Here is a 13,032-nt window from a genome sequence, read left to right as displayed (position 1 = left end):
AATAATGGGCTGTTTCTGCACAGTTTCAGATAGAAAAGAAGGTTTGCTTATGTCTGTGTGCACATTCATTGTTTCAAGAAGTTTTTCTTGCTAACTTACAGCTTATAGAAGATATGAGACATGAAACAGGTCCTGATACAGATGAAGTACTCATTCTTCAAATGTATCATGAGTATTTTAAATAAACTCTTTTTCTGACTTGTTTGCCCATGGACAGGTCACGTAGTATCTGTAATTTCCTCATAGTTTCTGTCCTTTTCTGGTGGATGGTTTTAGCTGTATGGATGAAACAAATACTCAAAAGCCTTAGCTGAGAGGTAAGAACACTTGATCATAAAACCTGCTAGTGCAATTGTAGGATGTCTGAATAGTGCCTAAGTGGTGTTAGCTCTTTTTCTAAGTCCCCAAGATGCTCTCAACATTTCAGCTGTCACGGAGTCTGCATGGCACAACCAGGCTGGGACTTTTCTGGCTGAGGCAGGAAGAGCTGACTGCTAACTTGCCCCAGGAGGGCACTTATAAACTGTAAATTCTGTATAGTATGCACATTAAAAAAAATAATTTACAGCCTCGCTGATACTTAAAATTTTTGTCCCAATATGAAGTATGTTGCCAATTTCTATGATGCATTTATTGGTAAAGAAAGACACAAGCAGCGGCTCTGAGGGCTGCAGTTCTTTGCAGGTGAAGTCACTCTGAACACACCAGTGAGCTTCTAAAATATCAGTCCTCTCACCATTTCCAGTTTGCAGAAGGATACCACGATTCTCATTGTCCATGGGATGGTTTGAAGCAGGTAGAGGACAAGAAAGAAGTCAGTTTTGGCTAATAAGTTATTGGTAAGAAGAAGCAGGAGGAAAGAAAGCTCTAACTACGTTTTCACAGGAGTTCTGGAAAAAACAATTTCCATGTAATTTCCAGGCCTTCAAGTGAGTAAAGTGGGATAAGCCGTAGTTAAGTCTGGGTTTGGATTCCTCTTTACTTTTTATAAATTTTAACAGAGTTGGGAAAGTGGCTTCTTCGTAAAGCTTCACATGAAAGCAGCTCACGGTTCGGTGTACTTTCCCATTTGAAAAGGTCTTTCAAAAGGTGCCAGCATGTCTTTTCAAATAAATGGATTTTGGGAGAAAGCTAATAGTGTAAAAGACTTCCTCAGCAGTTTGTCATAATATTTGTTACAGTTTTGGTTCTGTACAAGATATATGACTGTATTTCCCCATATAGGAGGAGTTTTTTCCAGTCTTCCTCTCTCTTTCAACATTTTAAATATTGTGTCTCTTTTGGCCTCCAACTCATTTACCAGTGCCCTAGAAAGTAATAAAAAAAAAATAATGCAGAATTAGAGTTACTTTGTATTACATTAGCTAGTTGCTGATACAATTTTGAGTGCAACTTTCTTTCTGTATGGAATTTGCAACAGCAGCTGCTAAGCTGAGACAGATATTCCTTAAAAATTGATTATTTCTTCCAGCACTGTTTCCAGCAGCACAGCAAAGTCATACAGCTCTTACCCAGCCTCTGGAGTGAGGTGTGGTGTTCAGTCACTTGTGTGCGCTACACGGAGTAGCCAGCAGCGATGTACGTGTTTTAGGCAGAATTGAGGGTATTAGGAAAATGTTTTTTGCTTTTTGTAACTTTTACAAATTTGAATGTTTGGATTTACAGTCAGTAGTTATTAAAATCATAGTGTCTAGGGAAACTGCTACTTGTAAGTACATTATTTGTACTTACATCCTTTCAGTGCATTTGGTGGGTAGCATGGAGACCAACTGTCTCCTTTTATTTTTTTATTTTTTTTTCTTAAATGGAAGAAAATTCTGTATTATTTCTTCTCGTACTGGCATTCTCATATCTTGCCTTTTTAACCTTACATTAGTGTCCTAAGTATAACATTATTCTGGCCCCTTGGTTGAGGAATTTGGACCACTTGAATTTTTGTTTGTGCGCCTTCAGATTTGCATTGCTTTAAAACTAAGTTCTTGTGGAACTACATACTATTTTCCATGCCGATCCATTTGTTTCCTAGGTTTGAATTCTCTTTTAAGTAAATACCATTTCACAAATAGAATGTTACAAATGGTCGATCTGTTAAAGAGAGAGTTAAGTTGATAAAAATGAATTGAATAGTAAAAACAGACATTCTGAATATAATTTGAAGCAAAGATGTAAGCTTTTATGGCCTTCTACTCGTCTTTTACGTGTCATTAGTGACATTGGTGGTATTTCTAAATACTGCATAAGGATTCCAAGTGACAAAAAAAAGAAATGCTGCTTTTTTGTGTGTGTGCATGCGTCTTCTATGGGAGTCTGGTATAGCCACCTGGGTTTCTAGTGCAGTAGAACAATTCTCTATGAATTTGGCTGTGAGGTTTTGTAGTTTTGGTGGGTTTTGCCTTTCAGTGTTTCAGGCTGATCCTGTAGCTGTCTGGTGATAGTACATCATCATGCCATATATTAAACAGGAGCTTTTCTTCATTTCTGAGAGAGGGATGTGGTGTAATGATTTATGGACAGACTTTTTTACAGACAGGAAGTATTTTCATTTTAATTTTTAAATTTAACCTTGGCTCTGGAATGGAATCGTGGTCAAGGTGTTTCCATATTAAAGTGCTGCATTAAACAGGTGTAGAGGAAAAAAATCATTGCAACTTAGCTTGGCATCAGGTTCTGCTGGTAGTTGTAAACGTAAAAGACCACGGTCTGCAATTAACAGTGATTTTAACCATTTCTTTTCAGTGGTTATGTAAGAATTGCTTGTTTGTTGCAAAATGTGGTGTTTAATTCTTTGTCTCTGCTCTTGCAGGGAAAGGGGCTGATTTGAGCAAGCCACCGTGTCGAAAAGCAAAGGACATACGGAAAGAAAGAAAACTGCAGAAACTCCTTCAGAACCAGATGCGCACACTTGAAGGCTCTCAACTTCAAGCAGGAGATCAAGCTTGCCTCTTACAAAACTCTAAATCTAAAGCAAACCAACCTAAAACCATTGAAGACTTTATTTTTGACACTTTACCTGATGATGCACGACACAAATTGGAGGTAATGTCTCGTTCAGTGTTGTTGGAGGCAAATTAAGGAAAAGTCTGGTTATGGAATTTTCGAAATGCTTAGGTGTTTAGTATCCGTGACTTTGTGGAATAGTTACAGTTCAAATCTTGATCGTGCGGTGGTACTGCATGAGATATATATGGTGCAGCTGAGCTCTGTGTAACCACAAGAGGGTACTCTTGCACTTGCAGTCAGTCGTAGCAGAGACCAGTACAGTTACCAAAATAGTTTGTAAATTGATTTCATACAGCGTGACTTGAAAATGAAAGACTTTGAATTAACTGAGTGTTGAATGATGAGAGAGATTCAATATTTAGTTCTGCAGTATATAAATACTTAAACTATCTATGCTAACGAATCTTGACAAGAAAGTAGTAACTGTTCATAAAATTAAACAGATAAGAAGATAGCTGCTCTTTATAAACATCATTGATATGTGTTGACGTCTTTGGAAGCTGTAAAAGTGACAGTAGAAAATTTTCCTTAATATACTGATTGCCATTAAATCTATTAGTAATATAGAGACAGTCATCTGGAAGACTTTTGGACTTTCTAACATTTGTTAATCACAAACCCAATTTTTTGTCTTTTTATTTTTTCTGGAAGCTGGAAAACTATCTGAATGTATGTATTCTCCTGTAGTTACTGATTATCAGTGATGGTATTCAAAATGAAAGGATTCACTGAATAACTGACAAGAAACCATGAAATTGATCCATCTCACTGACTCCTCCAGATTTTCTGATGAGTTGTATTACAGAAGTGTGATGGCTTTGTCTGAACATCTTCACTTAGAAGATGAAGGGAGAATTAAAAGGAGGATGGTTCCGGCAGTGTTTTCCCAGATTACCTTTGCTCCTTACTATGGCTCTCAAGTGTGATTTTTTTTTTTTTTTTAATTTTTTTTTTCAGTAGATCAGAACCAGTGATGTTGGTGAAAACAGAACCGTACTGAAAATTATGTGTGGTTTTTTGAAATGAACATGTCCTTAAATATGCTTGGAAAGAAATGCAATGTTGCTCATGTGATAGCATTCTTTTTTTGTTAGGGAGCAATCACTTTTACTAAGAACAATTTTTAATTTTTATATATATATATATATATGTTTTAAAATATTTTATTTTTGTGTGTGTAAGGGCGATGGTGGGGAAAACTGATAACTTCCTATTACAATTAACTCATAATTGAATATGGAAATATCGTTTTGTCTTCCTCTTTCAATTAGAAAACTATCAAGAAATCCCTTTGGGATTATCCCAATAAAACATAGTCTTTATCTAAAGTACACTGATACAAGTCTTCCAAAGGCATGGGTTCTTCAAGTATTTTTCAGCATAGTGTGAAACCACAAGAGAAGATTTTAAAAAGTAGAGAAAACCCCTTTTAAAACGTCGATCTGCATACTGTTGGTATTATTTCCTGAAAACTACTTTTGTAGTTGTTCTATAAGCATTTTAGTTGTCTGGAAGTTTGAAAACCTTGTATGTTATTCAATGTAAATATAAAAGCCTTCAATTGCCTAAACTGAGCTGAAGAATTGGAAGGTTTTTGTCTAGTATTAATTGAATTGTTGGGACTCTTGTGCAGGAAGTAAAAATTTCTCTCTGTTGTGATGTTTGTATATGTATAAATCTATAGTTATTGCATGATATTGTAATAATGAATGTGTTTAACCTCTTCTGAAGGTGAGGGTGGTGAGATCATCTCCACCAAGTTCACAGTTCAAAGCCACATTTCAGGAGTCTTACCAGGTCTATAAACGTTACCAGATGGTTATTCACAAGGACCCACCTGATAAACCAACTATAAATCAGGTCAGAAGGCCAAATTAATTTTGTGCAAAACTCAATTTCTCCTCCATTTCGTGTGCCTTGTTTCTAGGAGAAACAAACGTGGATTTTATATCCATTATATTTTCAGGAGCATGTGAAATACTAGATAAAATAAAATCAACGTCCTGAAAGTGCAAACTCTTTTGATATCTCTCTGTGATTCTTTTTGAATCACAAATATTTGGTCTTAATTGCAGACAGAAAAGTTAAGGAAGTTACGTGGGGATGCTATTGGGTAAGAGATGGAGAGGATGAGGCTTTTGGAGATAGATGTTGTGGGCCTTATAAATACGAATGTCATAAGAACTAAAACCAGCGAACGCTTAGTTTCATAACTAGTCTCATTGGCTTTGGTTTGAATGCTGCCGTAAGGAGGAACAAGCATGATCAGGGCCAACATGTGAGTGAAGAATTTATCGCACATACAGATGGTTGGTTTAAGGTTCACAGAAGTTTTATAAACCTCTTCACTTTCAATTTAAGCCCTTCAAGAAGTAATCTGTGCACTCCATCTGAATTACGCATTGTTACTGCTTCTTGTAGTGACCAGGTGGTGTGTAATAGTTAACTGTCATATACCTCTCTAAAACTATAAAGAAAAAAATGCAGGAGTTTGGAGAAAAAGTATAAGTAGCAAGAATATATAATTGCTAAACCAGGGCAGTGAGTGATGTGCCATTAAAAATAATACATTTTAAAAGCCCTTGAGACTGTGCAATAAAAATAAAATTTGTGGTTGATTTGTTAGATAACTTGGTCAAAAAATATGTTGACTAAACTGGTGCTTTGAAGTGTTCTAGTGTTATACAATTTTTATTCTTTTATGAAAGTATCAACAGTCAGTTTAAGCTTAGTGTTAGTTGTCAGACTTTCCCCTGTAGGAGATTTTCTTGTTACTGTGGATGAAGTAGAAAACTGACTTCAGAGGCTTTGAAGTGGTTAGGGGGAGATCTTTCACTAGCCTTACCTTCAGAAGCATATTATCTGATGATATGCACTCAAAATAGTATGCTTGTATTTTCCTTGCTCTGAAGGTGAGGTTAGTACCTGTCTCCTTTGAGGACCCCCAGTTCAAATCATCCTTCAACCAGTCAGCCACATTATTTGCCAAATATCAGATGGCCATCCACAAGGATACACCTTCTGACTGTGGCGAAAATGAGGTACAGTTCACTGCATGCACCTTTATGAAAACATATTTTTAACGCACAGCTAAATGATGGGAAACGCTGTCTCTTAGAATGACTGTAAATATTAAAATATTGGAGTTTCCATTTGGGAGGGAAAGCATTGTGCGTTTTAGTAAGCTTCTGTTGCAGGCTTCAGCTCAGGGGAAACAGCTGAAGAGAGAGAAAGTATGCATCATCATAACTAAAAAAACTAATGTTAGTGATGAGTTAAGTAGGGCTGTTGTTTGTACATGATTTTTAAAGAGACCTGGAATGAGATTTCCACTGGAAATGGGATAATGGTATGGAAATGCCTTCTTTTTTTTATCACAAAAACATCTTATGCTTTAAAGTTGTTTGGCACCTTTTCCACATTTCTCCTTAATTTTTTGTTGTCTCACTTAATTTAAGAGGTGAAGGTTTTAAAAATCTCAGTTTTATTCACATTTCATTGCTAAGAATACCTCTCAAGTAGACCTCACCTTTGCAGTAGAAGTAGTGAAAAAAATATTCTCAGTATCTGATTGTGTGAGATTCAGTGAGAGTACATTGCATGTGAATAAAGCCTGCTTTTAAAATAGAAAAGGTGTTCACAGGATGCTAATCCTGAACTAGTAAGTAAATAATAATAATAAAAAAAAGTACTGGTAGGGTTCTAAACAAGCAGCAGTTCTCTGTTTCTCTGGCAGGTGGCACAACGTGCTCATTAGCAGAATTAATAAAGCTGCTATGTCAGATCTGTCATTTCTACCGATTGCAAATGTAAGACACCAGTATCGATCAGCTATCTGGTCAGACTTCCCTGTTCTTGAGAGCAGGACTTGCAGAAGTGATACCTAGGAAGCTGTGGCTGCTTTCCAGGTAGAATAATAAAACCACATAATCATTTTTGGCTTTGGTTCATAAGAGCGTAAGGAGAGCTTTTTTGTGAGCTCTCTCTAACGCTACTGGGGAAAGCCATAAAATTTATTGCACTTTGGTTTAAAAAATAAGAGGACTCATAACAATAAGTAGTAGTCTCTGCCCTTTTTATAATTACTGACATAAATTGGGTTAATTATAATAAGGTAAAAATTGGACACATGCCAAGAAAGATTGAGCTATTTACTAGATTTGTGCCAGGTGTTACCTGGTCTGACGAGGGACTTGGATTTGTTTGCTGTGATGTGTATATTTCAACACTAATTCTTGGACATAGCATATACGCCACCTTGCTTTTGCTCTGGAAATCTTGTTGCTGCAAAGAGAGGGTGGTAAGAACATCATATACCTACTTATTCTTTGCTTAGGATTGTGATTTTTTTTTTTTTTTTAATACAATCATTACATCATGAAGAATCGAGGGCAAAATTGGGATGGCTGCTTGCAGTTCAGTTCTGAATAGCAGTTAGCTCTCACTTCATCTGATCTCCCTGGGTTGGAGAGCATGGCTTGGTGTAGGATCATAGAATCGTTTTGGTTGGGAGGGACCTTTAAGATCATCAAGTGCAACCATTAACCCAACACTGCCAAGTTACCACTAAACTATGTCCCTCGGCACCACATCTAGACTTGGGTTTGATGGTCTTAGTCACCCGTGTAACTTTCTTAGTCTAGGGGGAAAAAGTTTATAAAGATGCGTTAAGGAGAGCTCAGGTTTCCACTACCGTAAGGTCTATCATGGGAATTGCTGTTAAATAGGAACGAGATGGATTTCTGTTTACTGCTAATAGTTTAATGGTTTTTTATCCTCCTCTTTTTTTCTTGTTACTTTCAATAGGTGTTTCCCTACTTTGCCTTTATCTTCTCTCTCTGGCATTACGTTTGTGCAGGCTTAGTGAAATATTCCAGGAGAGGCGTAAGACCTTCTCTGAAGCTTCTAGTACATGTAAAAACTCAGTCTGATGCTGATGGGTTTTAATTTAGGTCCGTCTTTAACACAAGTGAATTGTGTTGTGTGCTCATGTGACTATCTGGCTAAGAAGGTCTTTCTGTTCATAGTTGTTAGGCACTAAAGCTCTGTCACTTCCATCAAAAGCGTTTTGTATTTGATCCCTGCAGGACATACGCTGAAGAATACTTTACACACAATGGATTTTAATGTAGTTTAGAAGCCTTTTTTTTTTTTTAATACAGAATATGTGTGTGAGGAGAATTATTTGAGTCACTTTTAAGAACAGAAGATACCAAGTAGAGTAAAACTGATCCAAGTTATTGAGAGGAAAGGTGGAAAACGCTATTTGAAAGACCTCAGATTCTTTCTTCTTCCTCATTTTCAGACTTTTTAATATATCATACAGACATTACGGAGCCAAGCAGTTTTTTAAGTAAAGGTAGAATGAAATTCTGTCCTACACACAGGCCTTTTTATCAGGGTGGTAACAAGTCTGCTTTGGGCTTTAAACTGGCAAACATCCAGGAATTTTTTTGCATCTAAAAATTAAATTTAGCTTTTAATCTGTGCAAGCTAATCTGTGTATGGTGGATGAACCTCCTTTTCAGGGAGAGTCCTGCACACTTTTTTCTTTGGAAAGCTTCTAGTTTAGAAAAAGTATTTAATTTTATATTTGGCTGAACACTTCATATTCAGAAACCTGCATATATTTAAATTCAGAGTCCGACAGAAATTGTTATAGGACATATTAACAACTTCTTTTTGGAATATATTCTTAGATTGTTGGCATTACAATATACTGTCTGCCTATATTAGCTCCTAGACTAGTTTAATATTAACCTTATTACATTAAAAAGCAATTTTAGGAATCGATTTAGAATTTTGGTGATTATTTGAAAGTAACACTAATATGGAAAGTTACAAACCAGTTCACAATATTAACAATAGGTATGTGAACCATGAAGTCAATTATTGCTCAATGAGTGAAAGAAGGCCCTGTATGTGCATGTATGCATTGTCTAAGCATCTTTTTGTCAAGATTTTACGTGAGAAGGGAGAATGGATAATTTCTAGGACAGGGAATCCATGGAATACTTGACACCAAAGATTACTTTGAATTTCAGGGCACTCTCTGGTTAGTGCCACTTTGAAACCAGTGATAACTGGTGTTTTAGTGTCCTTCAAGACAGTGGGTCTTTTTGAATTTTGCTTTTGCTCTTTACTTTCTGCTCTCCTTCTTCTGCATCTCTGATGGAGGCTATGGTAGCACTAATAATAGTGCGTGTTTGGTAAAAGGAATTTAGTTTGAGATTTTTCTGGGGAGAGTCCTGCAGTGCGTTTTGGTGATGCAGTACTGATTCCTGATTGAGGCGGTGGCTTCTCTTTGTTCTAATAAAAAGCAAGGTAGAAATTTCATAGTGGAGTAAACTTTTTCCAAGTCCCAGAGTTGGTGTTACCCATCACCCAAAGGCAGTGATGAAACTTGCCTTTTCTATGGAAGCATCATCACAATCTTCAGTGCTGCTCTCATTGGTGAGCAGAGGGTTGTTAAGGTAGAAGTATATTTGCTATCTATCTGCCAAATAAGTTAATATTCTAGGAACAGTTTTGAGTATCTCGTTGCTCCGGGAATTAAAACCAGTTTAGCATGCAAGTGAAAATTTTTCAAATCTGTTTTTATCTTGATATAAAAACTACAAGTATTTTCTGCCTAGGCTTTTTTAACTGTCGATTATCGCTTTTTCTCTTAGTTTGTCTGATACAAATTGAACTTCCCTTGGAAATCTTCTCAACCCCCTCAAAACCCTTTGGTCAGTTGCTCTAGGATTCAGCTTCAAAACTGACCTGGTTGTCTCTGTGCTTCGGAGTGCAGTCAAGTACTGATGTTACACAAAACTGTTGGCACCTAAGAATATTTAGGTCAGCATGTTTTTATTGAATTTAATTGGTGTCCTGAGGAAAAACATAGCAAACAATTTTTCTAATTAAAGGTTGCTTCATAATGCTTGCTCTTAAATAGTGCTGTGAAAGAGCTGATTTTTCAGTTTTTCTCTGTGGGAACATAAAACCTTATTATGCTGCTACGTAAATGCATAGTCATCCACTTCGTTAGTAATATCTCTTTAAGAGTTGTTGGAAAAAATCAGAAGGATTAGGGGGAACCTCAACAGATTATCAAGTGAGAAAGTATAAATAGCTTCTGAATGAGGTAAGATACAATCATGGAAAACAGGTGTGTCACTGCCTGTTGGAGAAGCTTATCCAAGGCTACTCTTGAATTAGCCAAGTCCCTGAACTGCTCATTTTTGGAAGCTGTGAAAGTGTGCAAGAGAAGAATCCGTTCTTCACATTCTATGCATTTCTTCTGGCCCTTTATGGCAGTATTGTATATGGACCTTTATTTCAGGTCCAAGACAGTAGTTCCCCAGTGCTGTTCCCGATATTTTATTTATTTAATTTTGCTAAAGTAGTGGAAGACTGTTTACTATATGGATCTGTGCCTATAACATAGGAAAAAAACTACTAATGTAATCAATTGCAAGGATTTTTTTACATGTCTACAAGTTACTTGTTTGTATTTTTTTCTGCTTGGATGGTGGTTATATTTATTTTGTGAAATGAGTGAAGCTATAATGAAAAAAACTGAAATCACGAAAGCCTGGAAAAACTGAAAAAAGGAGAATTCTGTAATGAACAGAGAGGAGATAGTAGGCTGAGCATCCTTTCATTGAACAAGTGTTGTTTCCCTGTATTATCAGTGAAAGATCAGTTGGAACACAAATTATAGGGCTGCTCAGCAGATCGAGAGTATCATAATTATGCAAACGAATTGTATGAATGGCAGTTTGCCCGCCTTTTTTCTCCTCATTAGTCATAAGAAATATAATCAATAATAACATAGCTTTGCCACAATAATTCACGTGCAGAGAAATGGACAAATATGGTTTTGGAGCCTGTATTTTTTTTATTTTTTTTTTTTGGAACTGAGTGACTTTTAATAGCATTTGGTTATATTTCTGGGGGAAAATGTGTAGATTAATGTGTAGACTAATGATCAGAGAATAAGACAGAAGGGTGAATTTTTATGTGTCTTGTATAATGCCAAGAGGCAGAAATACTTGGACAAATCATTGCATCAAGTCCTGGTGCTAGACAGTGCTAGTGGAGGTGGGTTTCTCCAAAAATGTACCGCTGTCTGTTGTTCTGGTTTTATGTCAAGAAACAGAGAAGAATGAGAGTGACCAGGTAGTACTTCATGCTTTAGCTTTGTAGAATTACAGTACAAAAATCTGAAAACATGATAGAAGGAAACAAGACATGCTGGAGGGAAGGGATGCCATCCAGGGGGACCTTGACAGGCTAGAGAGGTGGGCCCATGCCAACCTCATGAAGTTCAACAAGACCAAGTGCAAGGTCCTCCATCTGGGTCGGGGCAATCCCAAGCACCCATATAGGCTGGGCAGTGACTGGCTTGAGAGCAGCCCTGAAGAAAAGGACTTGGGGGTGCTGGTAGACGAGAGGCTCCACATGAGCCGGCAGTGGGCACTAGCAGCCCAGAAAGCCAATCGTATCCTGGGCTGCATCGGGAGAAGCGTGGCCAGCAGGTCGAGGGAGGTGATTCTCCCCCTCTACTCCACTCTCGTGAGACCCCACCTGGAGTACGGCGTCCAATTCTGGAGCCCCTACTACAAGAAAGATATGGATGTGCTGGAACGTGTCCAGAGAAGGGCCACGAGGATGATGAGAGGGCTGGAGTACCTCTCCTGTGAGGACAGACTGAGAGAGTTGGGGTTGTTCAGTCTGGAGAAAAGAAGGCTCCGAGGAGACCTTATAGTGGCCTACCAGTATCTTAAGGGGGCCTACAAGAAAGCTGGTGAGGGACTTTTTAGGATGTCGGGTAATGGTAGGACTAGAGGGAATGGATTAAAACTAGAGATGGGTCGATTCAGACTGGACGTTAGGAAGAAGTTCTTCACCATGAGGGTGGTGAGAGACTGGAACAGGTTGCCCAGAGACGTGGTGGAAGCCCCATCCCTGGAAGTTTTTAAGGCCAGGCTGGATGGGGCTCTGAGCAACCTGATCTAGTGGGAGATGTCCCTGCCCATGGCAGGGGGGTTGGAACTAGATGATCTTAAAGGTCCCTTCCAACCCTAACGATTCTAAGATAGAAGCAGTAACTAGGTCTGAGGGCATAGGCTGGCATTTCAAATGAGAGCATTGGATTTAAGGAAGCTTAGTAATAAATCTGGCTTGTCTTTTGCTTTACTAAGAGCTATCCATATTTTCAAAAGTTTTAACTCCTGCTCAACAGCAAAAATACTTGTGTTCCTGTGTAAGAAATGCAGGGAGAAATTGCAGAATACAAATCACCTGGAAGATGCTATGATCCAACTCTATTCCAGCTTCAGGGTGATTAACAATGTGGAAATATATATGTAAATGTTTCAGAACATTTTGGCACTTGCGTGTCTTCTGTGTTTTATATGAAGTGTCAAACTGTATTGCTTGGTATTGGAATGATAAATACAGATGTGGAACTGTGTAGCTCTGGAGGCAAAGATTTTAAATGAAATGAATACAGTGAAAATATTTCTACTTGGCCCTTTCGTCCCAAGAAGGAAATGTTTTGATCTCAGTGAGGTAATCAATGGCTAATTTGGATAGAATAGGGGCTATCTCTAGGAGTTCTTAATGAAGTATCATCTCACCAGAGGCATTGCATTTCTGACCCAATGTTGTCTTTTTTTAAAATGCTTCTTGAAGTCAATTATAGAAGCTGTCAGTGTATTTTATAGACACACACACGTATATCTCTAAAAGCTCTCAGCTAGTTTAGTTCTTTAGCTGTATTCAGATCTTATGCTAAAAAAACCCCAAATTAATGCCTATCATTCTAAACCAAGGTTTATGTATAACATACTGTCATGTAAAAATTTGAAATGAAGCATTTTTTTCTTCCTGCCTCTTCTCTAGTGAACTTAGTGATTGCTCTGTGTGGGTTTTAAACACCGATACGATACACCTGGTCCACTAATGTGATTTTTAGGCTTTAAGTCTCTTTACAGTAGTCTTTGTCTTTAAGAAACCCCAGCTGAAGTGTAACTGAAACAA

At 37.6% G+C, this 13,032-nt stretch overlaps 1 protein-coding gene across 13 annotated transcripts in view; it reads left to right on the top strand.

Moving 5' to 3' along the window:
• The window catches only part of ATE1 (arginyltransferase 1), an 84,484-nt gene that overhangs the window by 6,657 nt on the left and 64,795 nt on the right, over nucleotides 1-13,032 (top strand). For 5 of the 13 annotated variants that reach the window (XM_074590570.1, XM_074590559.1, XM_074590567.1 and 2 more), the window contains exons 6-7: nucleotides 2,804-3,036; nucleotides 4,732-4,860. In XM_074590570.1, coding sequence (XP_074446671.1) covers nucleotides 2,804-3,036; nucleotides 4,732-4,860 — 362 coding nt within the window. Of the gene's footprint in view, nucleotides 1-2,803; nucleotides 3,037-4,731; nucleotides 4,861-5,912; nucleotides 6,042-13,032 lie in introns of all 13 variants that reach the window. The other 8 variants (XM_074590561.1, XM_074590560.1, XM_074590563.1 and 5 more) reach the window with 3 other exon arrangements.

The sequence above is a fragment of the Larus michahellis genome, chromosome 6 (assembly GCF_964199755.1).
Source record: "Larus michahellis chromosome 6, bLarMic1.1, whole genome shotgun sequence".
Lineage (NCBI taxonomy): Eukaryota > Metazoa > Chordata > Aves > Charadriiformes > Laridae > Larus > Larus michahellis.
The sequence above is the reverse complement of the archived record's forward strand: the minus strand, read 5'-3'. Positions and strand labels throughout refer to the sequence as shown.